Source organism: Perognathus longimembris, chromosome 1 (assembly GCF_023159225.1).
Source record: "Perognathus longimembris pacificus isolate PPM17 chromosome 1, ASM2315922v1, whole genome shotgun sequence".
NCBI classification, from domain to species: Eukaryota; Metazoa; Chordata; class Mammalia; order Rodentia; family Heteromyidae; genus Perognathus; species Perognathus longimembris.
Window position 1 is genome coordinate 118,869,666 of NC_063161.1, and position 21,864 is coordinate 118,891,529.

The 21,864-nt window shown below is 35.4% G+C and overlaps 1 protein-coding gene across 4 annotated transcripts in view; it reads left to right on the plus strand.

The window, feature by feature from the left end:
* Adamtsl1 (ADAMTS like 1) overlaps window positions 1-21,864 on the plus strand; it is a 361,048-nt gene that overhangs the window by 153,209 nt on the left and 185,975 nt on the right. For all 4 annotated transcript variants that reach the window (XM_048355943.1, XM_048356028.1, XM_048356104.1 and 1 more), the window contains exons 7-9: window positions 1,657-1,814; window positions 13,647-13,758; window positions 17,698-17,836. In XM_048355943.1, coding sequence (XP_048211900.1) covers window positions 1,657-1,814; window positions 13,647-13,758; window positions 17,698-17,836 — 409 coding nt within the window. The remainder of the gene's footprint in view (window positions 1-1,656; window positions 1,815-13,646; window positions 13,759-17,697; window positions 17,837-21,864) is intronic.

Here is a 21,864-nt window from a genome sequence, read left to right on the forward strand (position 1 = left end):
CAATATGAGATTGCTATTTTTCGCCAACAAACATGGTATTAGTAGCATATGTGTAGTTGAAAAAATGTTCTCTGTTATTTCACTTTTGTACTTGGCATGTAAATCAACAAAAATTAAATACAGTAGTAAGTTGTGCCTTGTTTGTGCTGCAGCTTTTTTTTTTTTTTGCCCTGCATTTCCAGAAGCTGGACTGATACAAGACTAATCTTAAATATTTAGGAACAAATCAGAACAAGGGTTAGCAATCTGATCCAATCCTAGCTCAAAAGTACTTTGAGAAGAACAGCTGAGAGACATCTTAAGACTGAACCAGGTGTTCAGTTCTAGGTCTAGACCTTCAAGCTTTTCCTATAACTAAATTTATTCATGTTCTGGAGATATTTCTGCCAGTGCATGCAAGGCAGCTTAAGGAATGAAGGCTGGAGAAAGGAGATGGAGCACTGTTGCATTCCTTCATTGACATTTGTGATATACCCACTCCAGGACTCCCTTGATGAGTCCCTGTGCTCTCCTGAGAGGTCCTCCCTGCACAGGGGCACAGTCACAAAATCTGAAATGCACTACAAAATGGGCTCCACGGCCTTCATTTGTGAGTCACTGTACATTTTATTGAACATCAGCATTTTCTACTCTTTGGTATTCCTTATAGTAGACTTGAGAGTAGACTACACCTAGGACAACCAAGTACAAACATTTTAGATATGGTTTAGTACCTCTCAAGAGTTTAAAATCATCTTTAGCCAGAAGCCCAATGTGTAAAATATGCATGAATATAGCCATTGTGATTGAAACTGTATTTAAAGATCCTGAGCCTCAACTAAGTATACATCTTTTGCTGAAGAGTCTCTGGCAAAGCCAGTGGTTCTTATTCAAGGCTGGAAAAACAACTGCTTTAGGTCACCTTGCCTCACATAGAAAGCAAGTATTCTAAACCACCTCACAATTAGATGAGAACTTGGTTTTCTCTGAGATATGTGTTATAATCATCCTCACCCTCAAAAGCCTAACCTCCTTCAATGAAAGATGCTTCATAGACTGATATAGATCATTGACTGTGTTCAGATTTGAATGGTCATGGATCAAGTTCTTTTCTTTCTTAAGCACTCTGAAATGCCACATAGAGTAATTAAACTAAGTATCAACTATGATTTTAAGAAAAGAAGACTAAAAAGGATAGCCACTGTAGTTCCCACTATTTGAGCCCTAACACGTTTGCAGTAAGCAATCAGAAATTATAAGGAAACACAAACTAATACATCGATATAAAGCCACACAGATGCTGAGACAACAAAGAAATGTACCTGGATATCTAGGCTGACATCAGTCAAGGCAGAGATCAGTAAAATAAATCTGGCTTAGCCAAAGGACTAGGGCTATAGTGAAGAAGAATGTCCTAATGAGTTTATTTGATAGTGAAATATTGATAAGGAGCTTGGAAGGCTTGGCTAAAGAGATTTAAAATAATTTTATTACCGTAGAACCTCCTGTATGATCTAGCAATTGTTATGTATTTTTTTATATTGTAATTTGAATACTGTATGCTATATTAAGGAAAGATGCTTCTCCCTCATAAAGCTCAAAACTTAGTTGCATGAAACATACTTGCATATGGTACCCCTAGGAATATATTTCTTCTTCATGTGTTTAATTATATAGATCTGGAAATCAAAACCCTCCAAGGTGTTAAAAGTGAAAACAGTCTCAGTTCTACAGGCACCTTTCTTGTGGACAATTCTAGTGTGGACTTCCAGAAATTTCCAGACAAAGAGATACTGAGAATGGCTGGACCACTGACAGCAGATTTCATTGTCAAGGTGAGCCTATTGAGGTATCTTATTTTTAATCCCCATCCAGACTGATGGTACTTACAATCTCCTAAAAAAAAAAAAGTTAGGTCTTGATATGTATTTAGAAAGCCAATTTGTTACCCAAGAAGTGTTTAACTCAAGCATGTTGAGCTAGCTGCATCATGGACTTTATAATAACATAATATTTTTTAGATATTTCTTAATATATTATTATTATTAAAATGTCTTCACCTAAGCAACCACCATTTTAGTGAACATATAATTTTAAACTGTTTTTAAACAGCATGTTATGATCACTGCTAATATAAGATATCTTCAGTAAACGGGAAATACAGACTGATGATCTATAGACATGGTCAACAAATCATGAATCCAATAGCAAAGTCTATTTTCTCTTGTACTGGCAATAAGACTAACTTGTTTCCTTCTATCAGTGCTTCCCTGCTCTTTAAGGTAATATAAAACACATTGCTGGAAGCAACATGCACATTCTATTGGAAAAATGCACACACTAGGGGAACATTTGGGAATCACAATAAAATAAAACATATTTTTTTCCTTCAGTAGGTCAGGAGGACCTGAAGGATTTCAGCTGTAAAGCTGTAAAACTTGTAATGTGTCCAGGACTCCATAAATTTTTTCATCATGGGACCTGGAGCCAGAGGACATTTGATTTAAGCAAAGACTTGATGACCCCATGGCAGCTGGAAATAAGAATGCGTTTAGGAGACCTGTAATCAACGCAAAGGTTGGATGGAAGAAGGGCTACAGACTGTCCTCTTTCTCCATCTGCATGGTAGCTTTATTAAATCAGTCCAGATGCCAGTCCCATAAACATGAATAAGAAGCTACAAACAGTTAAAGGTAGCTCATAATAGAAATGATGCTGTAAGGAGCTAAATAATTTCCGTTAGCAAGCAAATCCAATAAAAAAGCTAAAATGTATCTTAATTTTTTGAAGTCCTCAGAGTATTGTTGAAAAGACCATTTATAACATAATAATTTCCCTAGTGGCCTTGCAAGAGTTAATGCCCATACTGAAAATACAAGGCTCAATTCAGGTAATAGGATGCACCTTTGAATGGTTTTGTAGCATTGTATAATGCATTTCATCTTTCTAGCTGATTCCCACATATCAACACTTGGATATCCTAAAGGCAAATTGAGCTGAACATATCCAAAATGGAACTTGTCTAGCCCCAGAATCATCCCTTATCTTCTTTGTTTCTTATCTACCAAATAGGGAAAAAATGCCATCTACCCAAGCAAGTTAGAAATCTTTCATCTCTGATTTCCCCTCTCTCATCTGTCTCCAGGCAGCCATTAATTTTTCCATTCTGCCTCCACATCATTTCTCATGATTGTCCTTTCTTCTCCATCCTTTCTGCCTGTTAGTTTAGGCCTTTATATTTTCATGCTAAAACTAATACCACGGACTTGTCCTTAGTTCCCCAGCCTCTGACCCATTGTCTATGTTATGAGTTTTCTAAAACCATAAATTGAATTTTCATAATCCTTCAGTTCCTCACTATAACCATTGCTTTAAGATTAAAATGCAAACCCATAACATAGCACTGCTATTATTATGCTAACATGGTTTCCTTTCCATTGGTCCTTTGACTTGTCACTCCTGTTCCAGGCAGCTGAATGACTGGCAGGTCCCCCAGCATCTTCCTTCTTATAACTCAAAGCCTTTGTGTAATGCACTGTTCTCTAACCGGACCACTCTTCTTTTTAACATCTGTGCCCACTTCATCAATCCCTACTTGCTCTTTGGAATTTCTTCCTTCCAGAAGTATTCTGTGATTTGACTATTTATATTACATATTTCTGCTCTGTGTTTCTGGAGGGAAGGAACACATTGCATTTGTCTTCCATAAGAAAAATTCATTAAACGTTAGCAAGTGCTAGATGAATACAGAACTCATTTCTCCTGCACACCAGTTATTCAAGAACAAATGCCAGCAATTTGTTTTACCCACCAACAAACGGCTTAAAGGAAGTTGAGTGACTCACCTAAGTTCATACATGTACTGAACTAGGACTAAAAATTACATATCTTTTCTCCAGACCCAGAATGAATTTCAGTATTTATATTACTTTAAGAGTATATTATTTTCTTCAAATACTTCATTAGAAAATATTAGGAATCAAATAAAAAGACATATTGTAAACAATTTTAAATGCATTTACACTTTTGAAAATGAGACAAATAATTTAAGATACTGAAATAGATGATTACTCTTTTCCTCCTGCAATTCATAACAAAATAATGTTTTTCAAATAGTTTTCCAAAGAAAATAATTGAAAACAAAAGATAGACATTTGATCATCATTTTCCATGATTTGGCTGTTAAAATTAAATACATAGTATGTAATTTATCTTTTTCTATCGCTAAAACATAGTCTCTTCAGATAGATAGGTAAATAGATTAGATTAGATTTTTTAAAGACTTAAAAGGCAGAATATCCAAGTCTTAAATCATTTTTTATCAGTACTGAGTTTTAAATATGGCTTCACACTTCGTAGGCAAGCACAACTCTACCACTGAACCATGCCTGTAGATATCAAACAATTTCATTAATATGAATATTAATATGAATAAGCTTCATTAGAAACACTGAAATCTTTTGTTTTAATTAGCAACATTCCATTATGTATATATGTTTCTTTTATGATTCATTAAAATATTCATGGACACAGATTGCTTTTATGTCATGGCTACTAGGAATAAGGCTAGAATGAACATTGAAGTACAGCTTTCTCTACAGTGTACTTATTTCCTTTTCATATATACCCAGCAATGATGTTTTTTTTCTGTTATCTTTAAGTGCTTACTCAAAGGGGTTTCAATTCAACATGTGAGTGTGAGAGTGGAATGTGCCTTCATCATAGTCACCCCTTTCATTGTTCTGCTCTATCACTCCCAACCTCACACATGCCTTCAATTTGCTTCATTTCATTTCAAATTGTGTACATTGAATACTATGACTGCATTCACCTACCTTTCCTCTCTTCATTTGTCTAACTCTCTTCCTTGAACTCACCCCTCTAGCCATGGCAACACATGTAGAAATGGGGTCACTGGTAATTCTACATTTAAGTGTTTGAAGAACCTACATGCTGTTTTTCATAAAGGTTGTACCAATTTACATTCTTGCCATAATAGAAGGGCTTCCTTTTCTCTACATTTATACCAATGGCTATATTTTGTCTTTTTGTTAATACTCATTCTAACAGGTCTGAGATGATGGCTCACTGCAGTTTCAATTGCAATTCCCTAAAGATGTTGAGAAGTTTTTCATACCCCTGTTGTTCATTTGTTCATCTTCCTGTATTCATAAACAGCATTGTTAAATGGCAACTCCTTTGTACAATTGCTTAAAATTATAAATGTCAATCATTTAGCCATTTTAAAATCAAGTTACTTAATATTTAGTATGAGTTGTGTTCCTCATAAATTTGGGACATGAATCCCTTATCACATATATGGTTAACCAGTACTCTTTCCCATTCCATGGGCTATCTTCACTCTTGATTGTTCCCTTGGTATGGAAAAACTTTTAAGCTTGAGATGCCTTATTTTATCTATTTTTGCTTTTGTTTATTTTGCTTATGGAGTCATATCTCAAAAATCATTGTCATAAAGTTTTCTCAATGTTTTTTTCTAGTATTATTATAATTTCAGTATCTACATTTCAGGTCCTATGTTTTTAACTTTTTATTATTATAAAATATTATTTCCCTTGACTACCATATGTCAGTTAATACATATGTATATATTTGCATACTACCCAACATATTTACTTATGAGTTTGTAAACTAAATCTAGCTCCCGCATATAAGGGAAACATGGATCCTTTGATTCGCTAGGCCTGACTTACTTCACTTAACAAATGATGCTGGCAACACTGGATATCCACATACAGAAAACTGAAATAGATCTGTATATATCACATTGCACCAGCTTCAATTCAAAATTGGATTAAAGACCTCAATATAAGGCCTAAAATCATGAAACTATTACAGGAAAGAGAAGGAGGAACATTAGGGCTCGTGGGTCCTACTAGAAACTTTCTCAGAAAAGAACCAGGAGCACAAAAAATCGACAAAAGACTTGATAAACAGGACTACATCAAACTAGAATGTTACTGCATGGCAAAGGACACAGCCAGCAAGCTGTGTCAGCCTACAGCCTACAGAATGGGAGAGTATTTTTGTCAGCTACATACCAGATAGTGGCCTAATGTCCAAAATATACAGAGAACTTAAAAAATTAAATCCCTCCCCCCAAATAACAACCAAATGAATAAATGGGCTAAGAGAGAGATTCTTCTCAGAAGAAGAAGTAAAAATGGCCAAAAGACACATAAAGAAATTCTCAGCATCTCTGACCATACAGGAAATGCAAATCAAAACATCATTGAGATTCCACCTCACCCCAGTTAGAATAGCCATTATCAAAAAAGTAAAATAAAATAAAATAGATGATAGTATATGTGGTCAAAGAGGAACCCTAATACACTGTTGGTGAGAATACAAACTTGTTCAAACCCTCTGGAAAGCAGTGTGGAGGTTCCTCAAAATATTAAACATAGAACTACACCATAATTCAGCAATTCCACTCCTGGGTGTTTACCCAAAAAAATTACAAACCAGGATATAGTAAATCCACCAGCACAACCATGTTTATTACAGCACTGTTTCCCATAGCCAAGGTATAGGATCTTCCCAGACTCCCCAGTAGATGAATGAATCAAGAAAATGTGGTATACATATATACATAATTTTATCCATTAGAAAGAAAGACATTGTACCATTTGTAAAGAAATAGAAAAACTTGGAAAAATTATGTTCAGTAAAGTAAGTCAGGCCCAGAGAAACAAAGAATCCATGTATTCCCTATTTTTTATATAATGTGAGTTGATTTTTATGTGATGTGTGACATACACCTAATTTCATTCTTCTGCTGTGGAATTTTATTCCCAACCTAACATTTATGGTTCTTTATATGGAAAAGACATTTTTGAAACAAAGAGAGATATTTTTCTCTCAGTGAAGTAATTGTTATATAATGCCATTGGTTCCAAAATAATGTTTTGGTACCTCCTTTTCTGACCATCTTAAAAACTAAATTCTTATCTTGCTTCCTAGACAAGCACTTCTTCCAAAAATTTAAACTTGATACTTGGCTGTACATATATTTTTGGCAGTGCTAGAATGGTGTGCTAGAATAGGTAAGCACTCTGGAATTAGATATATTCTGCTGCTTACTTGATGTGTGAGCAATAGTGCATTACTTCACCTCCTTGGGCCTGTTTACTCAGATATAAAATGGTATGATAACACTGCCTCATCCCAGTAGAGCCCTAGTGAGAGACTAAATGAGATAATGTGTACAAAATACACAAAATCAAATTACTGCCTTCTGTATATTTGAAAACTCTTAACTTTCAGTCAGATCACTCACAATGCTCTCTCTTCACAGTAGTAGGCAGCTATTTCTCAAGGATAGTTGGAGGCTGATCAATTTCTAACTAGTGTCCAGGTTTAGTCATATGAAAAATTGAAGTAAAAGCTGACACCTGCCAATATATTAATCATTAGGAGTGATCTGGCTACCTGATGGATAATTGGCTGGCTAAGGAAGCACTTTCTCCCTTACCATATCATATCATGGTTTTGTTTTTTTTTTTTTTTTCTGAAACTAAATGGCTTTTCATACTGAAGGAGTCTTTGTCAAGAATAGATCCATCCTTCTTTACAACCTCCAATTTAGCTCTTCTTTGTGAAAACACCTTAGATACTTTTGTTCATGTTCTAGTTTTTCCCACTTAAAAAATTTAGGCAGAAATCCAGATTTGATAGAGGGGAACCTAGCTATCAGCATAGCAAAATTACCCAACTGAAAACAATGAGAATACAGAAAGCTAAGAATAGTGACTCATGACTCAGGCACTGGTAATTGGAGAGCAGTTCTTTCCTGAAGAGGACAATTTATAATATGTGTTACTTTTTTAAATTTATTTTTAGTTTTTTCCATTCTTAGGGCTTGAGCTTTGGGCCTGGGCATTATCCCTGAGCTTCTTTATGCTCAAGGCTAGTGCTCTACCCCTTGAGCCACAGTACCACATTTGGCTTTTTGAGTAGTTTATTGGAGAAAAGAGTCTCATGAACTTTTCTGTCTGGGCTGGCCTTGAACCTCAACCCTCAGACCTATCTGAGTAGCTAGGATTACCGACATCTAGGAATATGTGTTAAATTTTTATAGTTAAGGAGTTTGGTTAGAAAGCTTGGTGTCATCTCATTTTGTTTCATCCAAGTAGCATTATGAAACTGCTAAATATATATAAGGTCTACTTTTTGAAATTCACAGGTAGGTAACATTGTATGCTTTTGTAATATATCTGATGTTTTGAAATGTGTACATTGTGAAATAAATTTAAGTTGGTAATAAGTACATTGCATCATATGATTACCATTTCAATGGTGATAGCATCTCAAAAGCATCCATTTGTTAGTGTCCTAAGAGAGTAGAATGATCATGACTTATACCTGCATCAGTTAGAGTGTGAGACAGTGATAAAGTCCTTATATTTGGACACTTGACAGCCTTGAGCACAACCCTATACATAATAATTTAGCGCCATAAAGTTATTTTTATTATGAAAGAACTGATAAGGAGGACTCTAGAGAGAAATAACATAAGCAAAATAATGAACTCACTTCACCCAGTAAATTTATAAAACTTCCATATACTTCCATATACTTGATACATAGGGTAGATGGGCCATTTTTGTACATGATATCTTCCTCTTGTAGCTAACAGTGTCATTTGGGAAATAAAACATGGAATACAGAAGCTTGAAATAATGATGCATGTAATTGAGCCTTAAAATTTAAAAAGACAGATAGTAAAAGCCATAGATATTTGCAATGGGCTAATGTATTGAGAAAGTTTTTGAGTGATTGTGGGCCATGTGAGTCCTAGTTAGACTGATATAATTACTCATTTTCCTCACCTGGAGAGTGAGTTTTGTTGCCTACCTTTCCTAAGGCCACATTGGTTTCACCCTACCACTGTGCCTGTTCTGTTTAACCAGTATTCGAAAGTGGGAAATCAGTCTCATTGTTGTGAAGAAATAAATGAGTTAAGCCACAGGAAAGCAAAGTAGTCAATAATAAATAATGATTCATTTTCTTACTCAGCTTTTATAGTGGTTCTACTGCCCTGGGTTGTGGGCAACTTTAGCCATAAGACAGCCCCTCCTCATACACTTTGAGCTAGAGATCTATAGACTGAACAACGCAGTATCTTCCAAACTGAGGCCAGATGACCTTAGAAGTACTAGAAATCTCTACAAGAAATCTAAATGTAGTTAATTGCTGTCAATTCTTATTACTTTTATCTAATAATAAGGAATATTTTCTGATTCCTAATCTTAGTCATTATTTTCAACTGCTGAAATGATCAGGTGTTTCCAAATGGGATGATTGAATCTGTTCCATCCCAGTATAAAGCAGTCCGTGTTATAGCCCATTCCACTACAGTGTCTTGTTTATTTTTTTAAAATACTTGATTCATAGGTCAAATGAGTCGACTACTGCACATATCTGCCTCTCCTACTTTGCAATGTCATTTGGGAAGTAAAACATGAGATACAGAAGTTTGAAATCATGCACCATGTAATTGACCACCATAATCAAAAGGATAGATAGTAAAAGCTACAAATATGTTTTTGCCAGATAATGGACAATTGATGGTTGTTTGTAATGATTTTGCTTCTTTTCATGAAATTCATTAATTGATAGAAGTAACAAATAACATCCTAAAGGAATACTGACAGATATATATATATATATATACACATATATATATATTTAAAGATGATAATGATGCTAAGCTTAATGATACATTCTTTTTTAAAATCTTTATTGAAAAAGTGATTGGTGGGGGTGGGATGGGGTTACAGTTACATGAGTAAGGAAATGAGTACATTTGTTTTTAAATACTGTTACCCCATCCCTCATTTTCTCTTGCTTTCTCCTCCCTACTCCCCTTTCCCCACATACCCCGAACGTTGTAAGGCTCCTATCCGACATAGTGTTGAGTATCAATGTTGCATTAGTTCATCCTTTGTCCTGCTGTTTCTCTGATTCCCTTTTCCTTCCACAGATTGAATGATACAGGACACAAGGTACAGACAACTAAGAGAGTAAAAAAAAAAAAAAAAAAAAAAAACTACATACAGAACATAATAAGAGCCTCTTTTTTCCGACCTTGGAGTTCATGTTGATACACTTCACTATATATGGTCCTATGTGCTTAGCAATTGGGTTATTAAGATCCCCTGTTAAGAATATCATAGATATTCTAGTTCTTACAAATGAGGGAAACCATCATGAATTCATTTGTTTAGCATTGTTTGGACATCATCAGGGTGCCAAACTTTGGAGATGATGCCAAAGAAAGAATGATGAGCAAGAAAAAATGGTAACTGCCTCCGAGGAGTTGACAGAATATTGAGGAGAAGGGCAATGAAAGAACTATTTTACCCAAAGTAACCCTTCCAAGACACATAGTGCTATAAGGAGGATTTGATTACTATTGTATTATTGCTATTACATGTTATCAAGGAAGATTTGACTGCTATTGCATTGCTATTGCTATTGCAAGCTCAAACAAGAGCATTTAAAATGTTCTTGTAGCCTTTTTGAGGATATACTATCACTACCAACAGCTAAAGAGCCTCAAATAAGTATGTATATGAGACATTTCAGAGAAGTTTTAAAAAATGCATAATTCCTTGTTTTCCATTTGATTCTCTCCCTAAGGAGGCACCTTGACTTACTTGCACCATGTCCTAGCATTCTAAGGTATGACAACCCAATGTCCTGGAGGACTGTCACCAAGTCAGTGCTCACAGATACATAGTAATAGTAAGTTACCGATAGCAACTTTTGTTCACCTGTCCTCATCAGAGCAATGACTGAACTATGGCCATGGTGAGTTAGAGAGACTCTGACTGCAAATGCCCTGAGATGCCTATGTAGGGCATTGTTAAGACACTCAGTTTGCCAACACTTTGAAGCTTGTAAACTGCCCTTTTCTCAATAGAGAAGAGAAAGATGCTTGTACTGTGCTTTGCATAGGGGAGAAAACCATTTTGTACTTGATGGTGGTTTCATGTGTTTATAGTTTCTCTATGGTTCCTTTGAAGTTATACAGAATGAATTCTCAACTGTAATCACACACACACACACACACACACACACACACACACACACACACACACACACACACACTCTTCTTCCAGTCTTGCCATGACAGTGCAATCCATTGCTCAAGAGAGGGCCCAGTTTTAGTTTTCTTTTTACATGTTTTCCCCATTGCTGGAGGTCAAACCCAGGCCTTTTTACATGCTACATAAGCGCTCTATCACTACTTCTACCTCCAGCCCCTTCATGGTTACTTTTAGTGTGAGAAGTCATTATATTGGACTACAAACACTGAAATGTTGTAATTATAGGAAGAAGAGCTTGGTTCTAAACCTTCTTTATTCTTATTAGCATAAAGAGGTCAAAATTACGTATACCATATGTGTTTGGCTCCCTACACCAACAAGCTAAGGTGTCACACTGAAGTTTTCTACATGCTCTTGAGAAATGACATGTGGTGTTTGAGGATTTAGGGTTTAGGGAGCCACAGAGCTAGTAATAACAAGTGCGGTAAACTGCATCCAGGAACATGGCCACCTCATTTATCTCCATGTGCACCAGTTAGCCCATCAAAGAAAGACATCAGCGTAGCCTCATCTTTCTTTTGTAATTTTAAGCATTTTTTCTACTTCCAAATGAGACAGGTACAAGGACACAAATAATCATAAGTACATATATTATCAAAATCCCATGGCGGTTGCTTGGGGCTGTGAAAACAACTTGAGAGACACATCAAAAGCTCCTCCTCCCCCATCCATTCCTTCCTTCTAGAGCATTCACATAAGATGCTTCCACTGGTAATTCTAGGGAGCTGAGAAAAAGATTTGTTTTAACTAAACCCAAAGATAAAGCTGACATGATGCACCTATTCCAGAATAAGGCTTCCCAAGGGATGTCTCATCTTCCTCATGTTGATCTTACATAGCTATAATTATCCCCTCATAGTCGCAGTTTCTAACATTCCAAAAACAGAATCCTGCCCCCCTACACACACACAAAAAGAAAATCTCCAGCCCTAAACAAATTTTCTAGTGTAATCTTTTCTTTTCTTTTCATTTCTGGGAGTTTGAGTTAAAGTGAGAATCCTTTTCCTGTAGTTTTCCAGTATGAAAATCACACATCGCCAGAAAGTGAAGGGCTTTTGTGAAGCTTCAGAATACATTTCTCCCAAAATAGTTATTATAGCTACATCCCTAAGCTAGCAATTAGGTAGTCTTGTATCTGGCACTTAGCACTAATCAGCAAGTAATGCTCCCCTCTTGTGAAAGAGGTATATTGCCTCAGCTGTTTTTGTTTTAAAGGAGGGAATTGTATCAGTGTTTATTCTAATTAGAAAAGGTCTGAGGGCTTCATGGGTCAGAGCCCTAGTGTCATATGAGATAAAGTATAGATTCCCCCACCCTCTCTTCTCTCTTCTCCCAAGCTTCCCCAGACCTTTCTGAGAAAATTTCTATTTTCCTAGTTATACTCCAAAATCAGATTTCAATTTGGGACTTACCAGTTTGGTGGGTTTTTTTAATCCGGTTTATTCAGTATGCCTATTCCCCCTGTATTTTAGGTGTTTCAGATCCATTTCTTGAGATTGATGGCCAAGAAATGAGGTTATCTTTAAAATAACCTAAGGCCAGAGCAATCAGTCTTCTTTTAAAGACTTTAAAACAAAGAATTGGGGGGCCATAGGTGTGACTCAAGTGATATAATTCAATCCCCAATGGGTGGAGACATTACTTCAGCTGAAAATTCAGTTGGACTCTGATACTTTTCTAACTATTATTATGTAGCTACAGTTTGAATGAGACATCATCATGCCTTCATGAAATACTGAGATGCCTCATGAAATGAATTGTTCTATTAGACACTTTTTTTCTCTTTCAATTTGAGTTCTCAACTTTGTTCTTTTCCAAACCATTGGAAAATTATTTTTTCCTATTTCCTCCTTTAAAAATAGGTGTTGTAATTTCCATAAACACCAGTTTTATTTGAAAGTAATTGCTTTTATAACATAAATTGGCAACTTGTAAAGTTTGGTTCTTGGTCTTTCTACATTGGAATTGCCTAGATGTCTGGTCCTGAGCCCAGGAATTCATATTTTAGTGAGCTTCCAAGTAATAATTTTGCACATTCAGATATATGAATTGCTAAATTGAGCCTCTTGTACATTTCTGAATGCAAAAGACAAATCTGTTTAACTCTTGAGCTTTTTTTCTTTTTTTAATTAACCATTTTAGCAACATATGGGCTTCATAATTTTCATAGAACAAATTGTCTATCTCTGAGCCTATAGGCTCAGAAAAAAAATCCACATAGTTTTATCTGCTATTCCAAAGAGATTGGACATACAGGAGGAACAGGAATGGGCATGGTGGCTTGGGATAAGATAGTGGTAGAATTACAAGTGAACATTTCCATCTGTTCCATGACAGCAGAGCTGGGAAGGTAAGAATAGTGAGGGCAGCTGCAAGGCCCCTGACTGGCTTCCCAGTAAGATAAGAGATCCTGCCATTGTTCTTCTTGATGCAGCCCCTCAGACAGCTCACGCCCTTAATCCCACCATGCAGGGACCCAGAAAACCCTGCCCTGTCATCCTCATCCTTTAACTCTCCTGTTGTTTCCTGCAGATCCATGACTCAGGGCCTGCAGATAGCACAGTCCAGTTCATCTTCTACCAACCGATCATCCATCGATGGAGAGAGACAGATTTCTTCCCTTGCTCAGCAACCTGTGGAGGAGGTAATGGTGCTCACTTAGCATATAAGCTTTAAATTTCTTCAAGGAAAGCTAGGCTTAATGAGAATGGGATGACTTCAGCATGGAATAAAGTGGGAGTTGTGATGGATCCCATCCCTTGTAAATGGAGCCAAATCCTGAGGCCTCTGGTAGGGCAGTGGAGATGCCCCAGAAAGTTTTTTGTTGTTGTTGTTTTCTGTAGTCTCATTAGAAGAAAGTATTTCCTTGATTTCATGGAAAGCCAGGAATAATAATATCACTTGGTGACAGCATTTTCCTGAGGCACTTCCATTCATTTAAGAATAAACTATTCCAATGGTTGAAGTAAAGTCATGAAGTGTTTGTCAGGTGTAGTTAATTAGAGGAAATAGTTTTCTATCAGAAAAAAAAATCACCTTATTATAGACTAAAGCTCAGGGTTTTTTTGTGTATACCTCATTATTCATGCACAAATAGGAAAGATATTTGCTTTACAAATCAATTAAAAGGCATTGGTCGTGGGCTGGGAATGTGGCTTACTGGTATAGAGTGCTTCCCTAGCATGCATGAGGCCCGGGGTTCAATTCTTCAGTACCACATAACACAGAAAAAGCCAGAAGTGGTACTCTGGCTCAAGTGGTAGAATGCTATCCTTGAGTAAAAGAAGCTCAGAGACAGTGCCAGGGCCCCAAGTTCAAGCCCCTGGACTGACAAAAAATAATGCATCGCTCTTAAAAAGTCATAACATGAATTTCTGTCTTCATTCTTTCCATCTGTATCATAGACAGAATTTTATGTGACTGGAAAAAGTTTCTAGTTCCATTTTCTGCTCTTCATAATTATAATAGTTATATGATAATTGCTTTGAGCAGTTTTAAAATAACTTATTTACTTATAGCAGATCACTTACTTCATTCAAACTTTTATGCTATTATAGTGTGATAAATAATTTAAGACCTAGGTGCTTTTTCTCCATTTAAGCTATTTGCTTGGAATGAATAGCCAGAAGTGAAGTTTCTAGACAAAATTTTGTGGCTACTGGTATATATTACCAAATTCTTTTCAGAAAAGTAATGAGCAGCATATGACCAAGTTAGATTGATTGCCAACCTTTGTGGCTTTCTTTTAAATTTTCTAATTTAGTGGGCATAAAATTGTGCATATATTCCTCTGAAAATTAGTATATCTGGTAAGTTCTAGTTCTTTGTGGGATCCAATTAACCTTAATTTTAGCTATCCAGTTATTTTTAATTTTTATTCATTTTTTATTATCTTTAAGTAGGTGTACAGTGGGCTTTTATTTCAAAATATCAGCTCATGAGCACAATTCCTCTTGATAACTTTAAATAGTTCACCTACACAAGTATCCCTAAATTAATTTGACAAGAGATCAAGTGACAGTACAATAAAATGGAGACAAATAATGTTCATCAAGTTTTATAAAACTGAAATAATAGATGATGCAATGCACCTCTAACTGTGTTGTCTCTGTCTATATTAATAAACCACTAAAAATGTGGCTCAATGAACAATATTGTATTTTAGCTTAAAAGTAGGGAGTCAAACTCCATGTTTTCCACATGTTTTCAGTATCAAACCTTAATTCAATGGAAATCTTACTAGCATAAAGGAAAACTGCTCTCAATAAAGGTGTCAGGGATATAAAGACCAGCCTTCTTCTCACTTGATGGGACAGTCGGAAAATTAATTAAATGACCTGCACATTATCTTCCATGTTTCTGGTTCCAGATTCAGCTGGTTGGCCATTTTGTCTAGTGGGGAGAATTATTACTCCAAAATATCTTGTGAAAACCTCAGAACACGTTCTCTGGCTATTTTGGTTATTTGCTTCATTTTATTTCTGGATTTTACTTCATGCCTTTACAGAAGAGCTTCAAAGCAATGAGTTTAGGTTGACAAATTATCATTTAAAAAAATCATAATCTCAGATTTATAATTCATTTATTATTTGTGCTGCAAATTTATTATCTCTTCTATTTTTACTACACAATAAATTCCGACCCTGAGTAGAAATTTCTATATAGACTGTAATAAAAATTTTTATCTTATTCTAAAATTAGCTATTTGGAATACAATGGGTTTGAAAAGAAAAGCAGCACATTTACTTATCTAAAATATTATTTTGCTCCTTGATGGTTTCAATAATTCAAAAAAGTAAATGGAACATGTTCCTACCCATTGCTTTCATTACTTCCCATGCTTTTCATCTTTCTAGTAGACATTTAAAAGATCTTTTTTTAGATCTTTAATGAACAATTAATTCTTGTGGGTGGTCTAAGAACACAGTCTCAAGCCAGGAAATCTGGCTTAAAGCCTCCTTCTGATTTCCTAAAATCCTTTGCAAGTCCCTTAACAATTTAAATCTTGCTTCTTAATACATATTTAACGATAATAGTACTTACCTCCATGCCAGAGAGCACATATTTGGGTTATTGGTTAAGATTGTAGAGTATGACTGTTTTAGTTCTCAATATCCACTTGCTTCACATTAGAAGAACCTAAGTCTTGATCACTAGAAATGCATAACAAGACAGTAAGTAGGCAGATTAAAAATAAAATACATCAAGTCCAAAATTAAGCATTACTCAGCAACTTCATAAAAAAGACTTCTGTCAACAGTGGAAATTAATAGACAGGGGCTAAGAAATATAGACTGGAGACAATATAAAGAGAAATTACTAAATATGTTGGGGAAAGCAAAAGGTGAATAGCAGAGGAAGACTTGTGTTATTAGAGGAGTTTTTGGTTATTATTATTATTATTGAATTTTTATTATCTTTACGTAGTTGTATCAAGAAATTGCCATTAAACAAAACAGTTTATGAATACAATGTATCTTGATCAATGGCACCCCTTTCAACATTCTGACTCATTTATCCCCTACCAAGCCTTTCTTCACTCTTAATTTTATAGGCTACATATTGAATTCTTGACTGTATTCTCCCCCTCTTCTCCTCTTCATTTGTCTATACATTTCCCCTTGAGCCCACCCTGCGGCTTTGAAGTACCAACTTCTTGGTATTCAACTTTGACTTTGCCTTTCTAGGGAATTTCACTATTTGAGTTCTACCTTGAATCTACCACATTTTAGCTAATACATTGATATACACTTGCAAACTACCCAACATGTTTACTTATAAGTGTATAAGCTAAATCTAGGGAAAACATGGATCCTTTGTCTCTCTGGGCCTGACTTACTTCACTTAAACATAAATTTTTCCATGTCTTTCCATATCTTTATAAATTGCGCAGTGTCATTCTTTCTAAATGTATACCATCTGTTCTTATTGGAATTATTTTTTTAATTCTGTAAAAGAAACAAGATTCCCAGTATCTACTGCTGGGGTCTTAATTGTTCTTTAAACCAGCTCAATCCATTCAGGTTTAATTTAAGCAAAGTAATGTTGCCTGGTAGCTGACAGGACCTAACCAATTTTTATGAGCTCCACCCACTCCATTGTCCAAAGGAGAAATGTTGGGGTGTATTTTACTTAATTAATTTACTTGTTTTGACATTTTAATCTTCTCAGTGACAGTTGCTAAAAAAAAAAAAAAAAGCAGTTGAGCATCCTTCCATAAAATGGTTGGTTAAAATAATACTAACAGCCTCTTTGGGATGTAGATTTCTGTGTTCTATTTTTATATATACAAAAGAAACAGATTAGTTCTTACTATAATCTTAAAATGTCCCTCTGCCCTTATACATTTCAACCTCTATAACATAATTTCATTATTAAAATGAATGGATTACTTGGGATAAATAACAGTATCTGAGACCTACAAAAGTTAATGAGCCTTCCAACTATGTGTCTTTTATTTTCCTGGAAATGACTGGGGCATTGTGGCATTATTTCCATGCCTGTAAGATGGCCAAAAAATCCTAAAGAAATGTATTGCCTTGGCATAGCTTTGAAATTTTCCTGGTTGGTTTAATATTTACAGGTTACCAGCTGACATCGGCTGAGTGTTATGATCTCCGGAGCAACCGTGTGGTTGCTGATCAGTACTGTCACTATTACCCAGAGAATATCAAGCCCAAACCCAAGCTTCAGGAGTGCAACTTGGATCCTTGTCCAGCCAGGTCAGTCATTCATCATAAATGTAAATCATATTCTAAATCTTAAGTTAAAGTAAATTGTAACTGAAAATAAAGCATAAGTACTGTTGTCCAGTGTCTATTCCTAAATCATACATGACTAGTATCCATGGTCCTGGGTCTTGTGACTGTGTAATGCTATCTCATGTCTATGGGCCTTACTTCTGTGAAGTGAAAGGTAAAGTTACCTTCACCTTTACAGCCATTGTCTCTTCTGATTTCTTTCCATTCTGATTTCTTGTTTCTCTCCTCATCGAGGTCCAGGCCAATGAAAAACTTCATGTTCTTAACCAACGTTCTGGCACAATGTTTTCAATATTCTTTCCATTTATTCCCTGTCTGTGATCAGGGACATGGCCAGAGCAGACCATATTTCAGGGTCATAGCTGATTCATTCTAGCCTAATTAATCCATACCAATTAATAATAGACTTAGAGCCAGATTTACACAGATCTGCCTTCGAACAAAATTGGCCTTTGTAAAATCAAAAGCAGAACTTATTTCCATGGTCAGATATTCTTAACATCTTTTAATTTAGGAACTTTAAATGTTGAAAAACTTAATACTTTCACACATTATTGTTTGCTCTTTGGAAATAATAATTGGCCTTCAGATGATTTGCAGGACCAGCCTGATAAATGAAATATCTTAGATGATGGATAATCATGGAAGGCCAAGTCAAGAATTGTTTCGTGGATGTTACACTTGCCTTAGCACTTTTGCAATTCTTGCTAGTGCTTCTTTTACTTAACAGCTTAACTTATCAGACTGGATGTAAGAAAAATATTCCCCTACAAAAGTAGGCAATAATCATGAAGACCAAAAAACAAATCATCTTTTTGTAAATTCCTTAGAATTCTGAAAAACACTTCAATGTTTGTTTTAGCCACAACATCTTAGTTTTATACAAACCAATGTGAAGGGTTGAAATCCCACATGAGCATATAGGGATGCAAATTATTCTGTGTTCTTGTTAAAAGCAATGCAGTCTTAGTTTATCTTGCCTCTCTTAATTTTTAAAGTCTACATTCTTGTACTCTTTCTATCTTATCTTTATCAATTCTAAACTATACATGTGATATAAAATTGCTATTTTAATTAATGTTAAGGTCCCATATGACCTACCTCATATAAGTGAATTCACTAAAGGAAGAGGAAATAATAGATATTTTATAGCTATAAATTCTAGAGGATGTTAAATTTAGCTTCATGCTATACCAGAATATTAGATATTAAAAGTTGAATAGGAGAGTTAGGAATATGGCCTAACAGTAGAGTGCTTGTCTTTTATACATGAAGCCCTGGGATCGATTCCTCAGCACCACATATATAGAAAAAGTCAGAAGTGGCACTGTGGCTAAAGGGGTAGAGTGCTAGCCTTGAGCAAAAACAAGCCAGGGACAGTGCTCAGGCCCTGAGTTCAAGCCCCAGAACTGGCCAAAAAAAGTTGAATATGAAATCAAAACTAATAAGGTGTTAAAATTTTATTGCTCTATTTTAGAACTAGTTAGATTTTGAAATATTCTTAGCCATGTTAATAATTAGAATTATTCTATTTGTAAACTTTTATCAGTATCTATAATGGGAAGACAATTCAGCCACTGGAAGAATAAAAAGTCTTACAAACATTTCCATGAAAATATATATGTGCATTTCTAGGCAAGATGAAGGATTCATTCTCCACAATTCCATAAATCTTTTCTCTGCTGAGGAAAAAAACCTTCATTGAACAAATGACTATAGAAGACAGATATGAACTAAAAGTACATTTTTAAGAATCTAAAGAAAATGCTTAGAGTCAGAAACTTTTACTCATTGTTTCTAGCCTCAGATTTTTACCCATTCTTCTCTGTGGGAGTGGCATTTTTGGCTCATATCTTATTATCCAAAAGCAAAAGACTCCATGGAAAGAAGGCTGTCTGAGAAATTTATGCTTTTTCTATGTCCTATGTTATTTTAAAACATCTAATACAGCACATGTATAAATGTTGGGACAGGTGGCTATTTAAAAAAAAAGTGAAAAAGGAAAAAGGAAAAAAAAGTTGGAGGCAAATGTCAGACTGTAGCTTTTTACTGAAGAAGTAATTAGACAAAGCTGTAAAAATTAAGACTTACCAATAAGAGAGACTTAAGAGAAAGCTGCCTTAGGAAATGGAGACACAGTACTCTGAGGTAAAGGCAATTCAGGAATTGCTTTAAAATGGGCTCTCTTTTGTACCTGGTACAAACAGTTCCCGAGTTCCAAAAGAAAATGAGAAGAAAAGGTCTGCGTAATGTAGACAGAAGAAACTGTAGGTCTCTTATCCGATCAGACAGCAGAACCAAACTTTCTAATTACAGATTTGATCATCTAGGAGCAAAATCAAGACTGACACAATAACAAACAACATTTCTGCATCCCAAATTAGAAATTCTCAAAGGTGAAAACATAGACACTTTTAGAACAAAAATCACATATTTTAAATTTCAAAAACCTGCTAGCAGAGCAAAATATTTTTGCTCCCCTTGATAGGTCGAGGCAGGAAGATCCTGAGTTTGAAGCTAGCCTGGACTACATAGCAAATCCTAAACCAGCTACATAATGAAACGCTGTCTCCAAGAAACAACAATGATGATTTATGATATCTAACCATCAGATACATCCTAGGGTTTGACCTATTAAAATATATAAATAAAATCCCATTCAAAAAGCCATGTTTCAAGGTGAAGAAGTACCACGAATTACAAAAGTGGCACCAAATATTTCAGCAACCTTGGCTTGTTACTTTATCCCTTGGGGCCTGCATTTTTCATCAACACAAGAGAGATGAAAAGATTCTTGCATTAAATTATTAGCTTTCAAACTGTGCCCTAAGAACCTATTGTTCCATAGAGTTATTTGACTATATTTCATTTTACATATTTTAAAGCAAGAATCCATAAAAGATATAGTCAAACATGTTAAAAACCTAATCTTAACTAATTGAAGGTAAGTTAAATTTTAAGAATGGTCATCATTGCAAAAACAAAAAAGGCACTAACAAAATAAATGCTTTAAGCTCTTACCAAGTTCTCCCATTTTTGTCTAATTGAAAAATTAAGCATCTTAAAATTCTAAGAGGAAGTATAGAAATTGTTAACATTAGGAAACTTCTGTGTGATGGTAAGAATTTTCTCATTACACTATGTCTAAACAGGAAAGCTGAAGTAAAATGGTAGGTATGACCATTGTTAACCATATAATTCCTGATACCTACTTTTGATTTTCTCACAATACCTTCATTACTAACATTAGTTTGCTTTCTGATAATTAAAATCCATACATTTGAATGAATTATCTAAACCTATCTAAATCTCAATGGTGTCAAGTTTATCTATTCTGGCTTATATACAATATAAAAGCCTTTCAATGACTAAAACATTACCAAATCACTGTTTATTCTGTGCCTTCCAACTTCCATCTCATTGCTTGTAAACATAAGTCATTATTTCAGCTTGGGGAAATTCACAAACTTCCTAAACTCATGCACAATGTTTGGGAATTGTCCTCAATCAATAGAGTTTTTAGTTAGGCCCAACTTCCCAGTGGTGTGGCGCTCTCAAGACTATCCTACTTTGGGCAGTTCAATCCTATTTTGAGTTGCTCTTGTTTTCTTGTTGTTCTCACTCTTTTGTTGTTGTTGTTGTTTCTTTCATTTCCTTCCCCCTGCCCCCCCCCTTTTTTTTTTCTAGTCCTGGGCCTTGGACTCAGGGCCTGAGCACTGTCCCTGGCTTCTTTTTGCTCAAGGATAGCACTCTGCCACTTGAGCCACAGCGCCACTTCTGGCCGTTTTCTATATATATATGTAGTGCTGAGGAGTCAAACCCAGGGCTTCATGTATAGGAAGCAAGCACTCTTGCCATTAGTCCATATTCCCAGCCCTCCTTGGTAGTAACATCTGATTGCTGTGATAGTAAATTAGGTCAATGGTTACAGATTATTGAACCTGAAGAGACCCTTCACATCAAGCCTATTCTCTTTTCTAAGATATTGA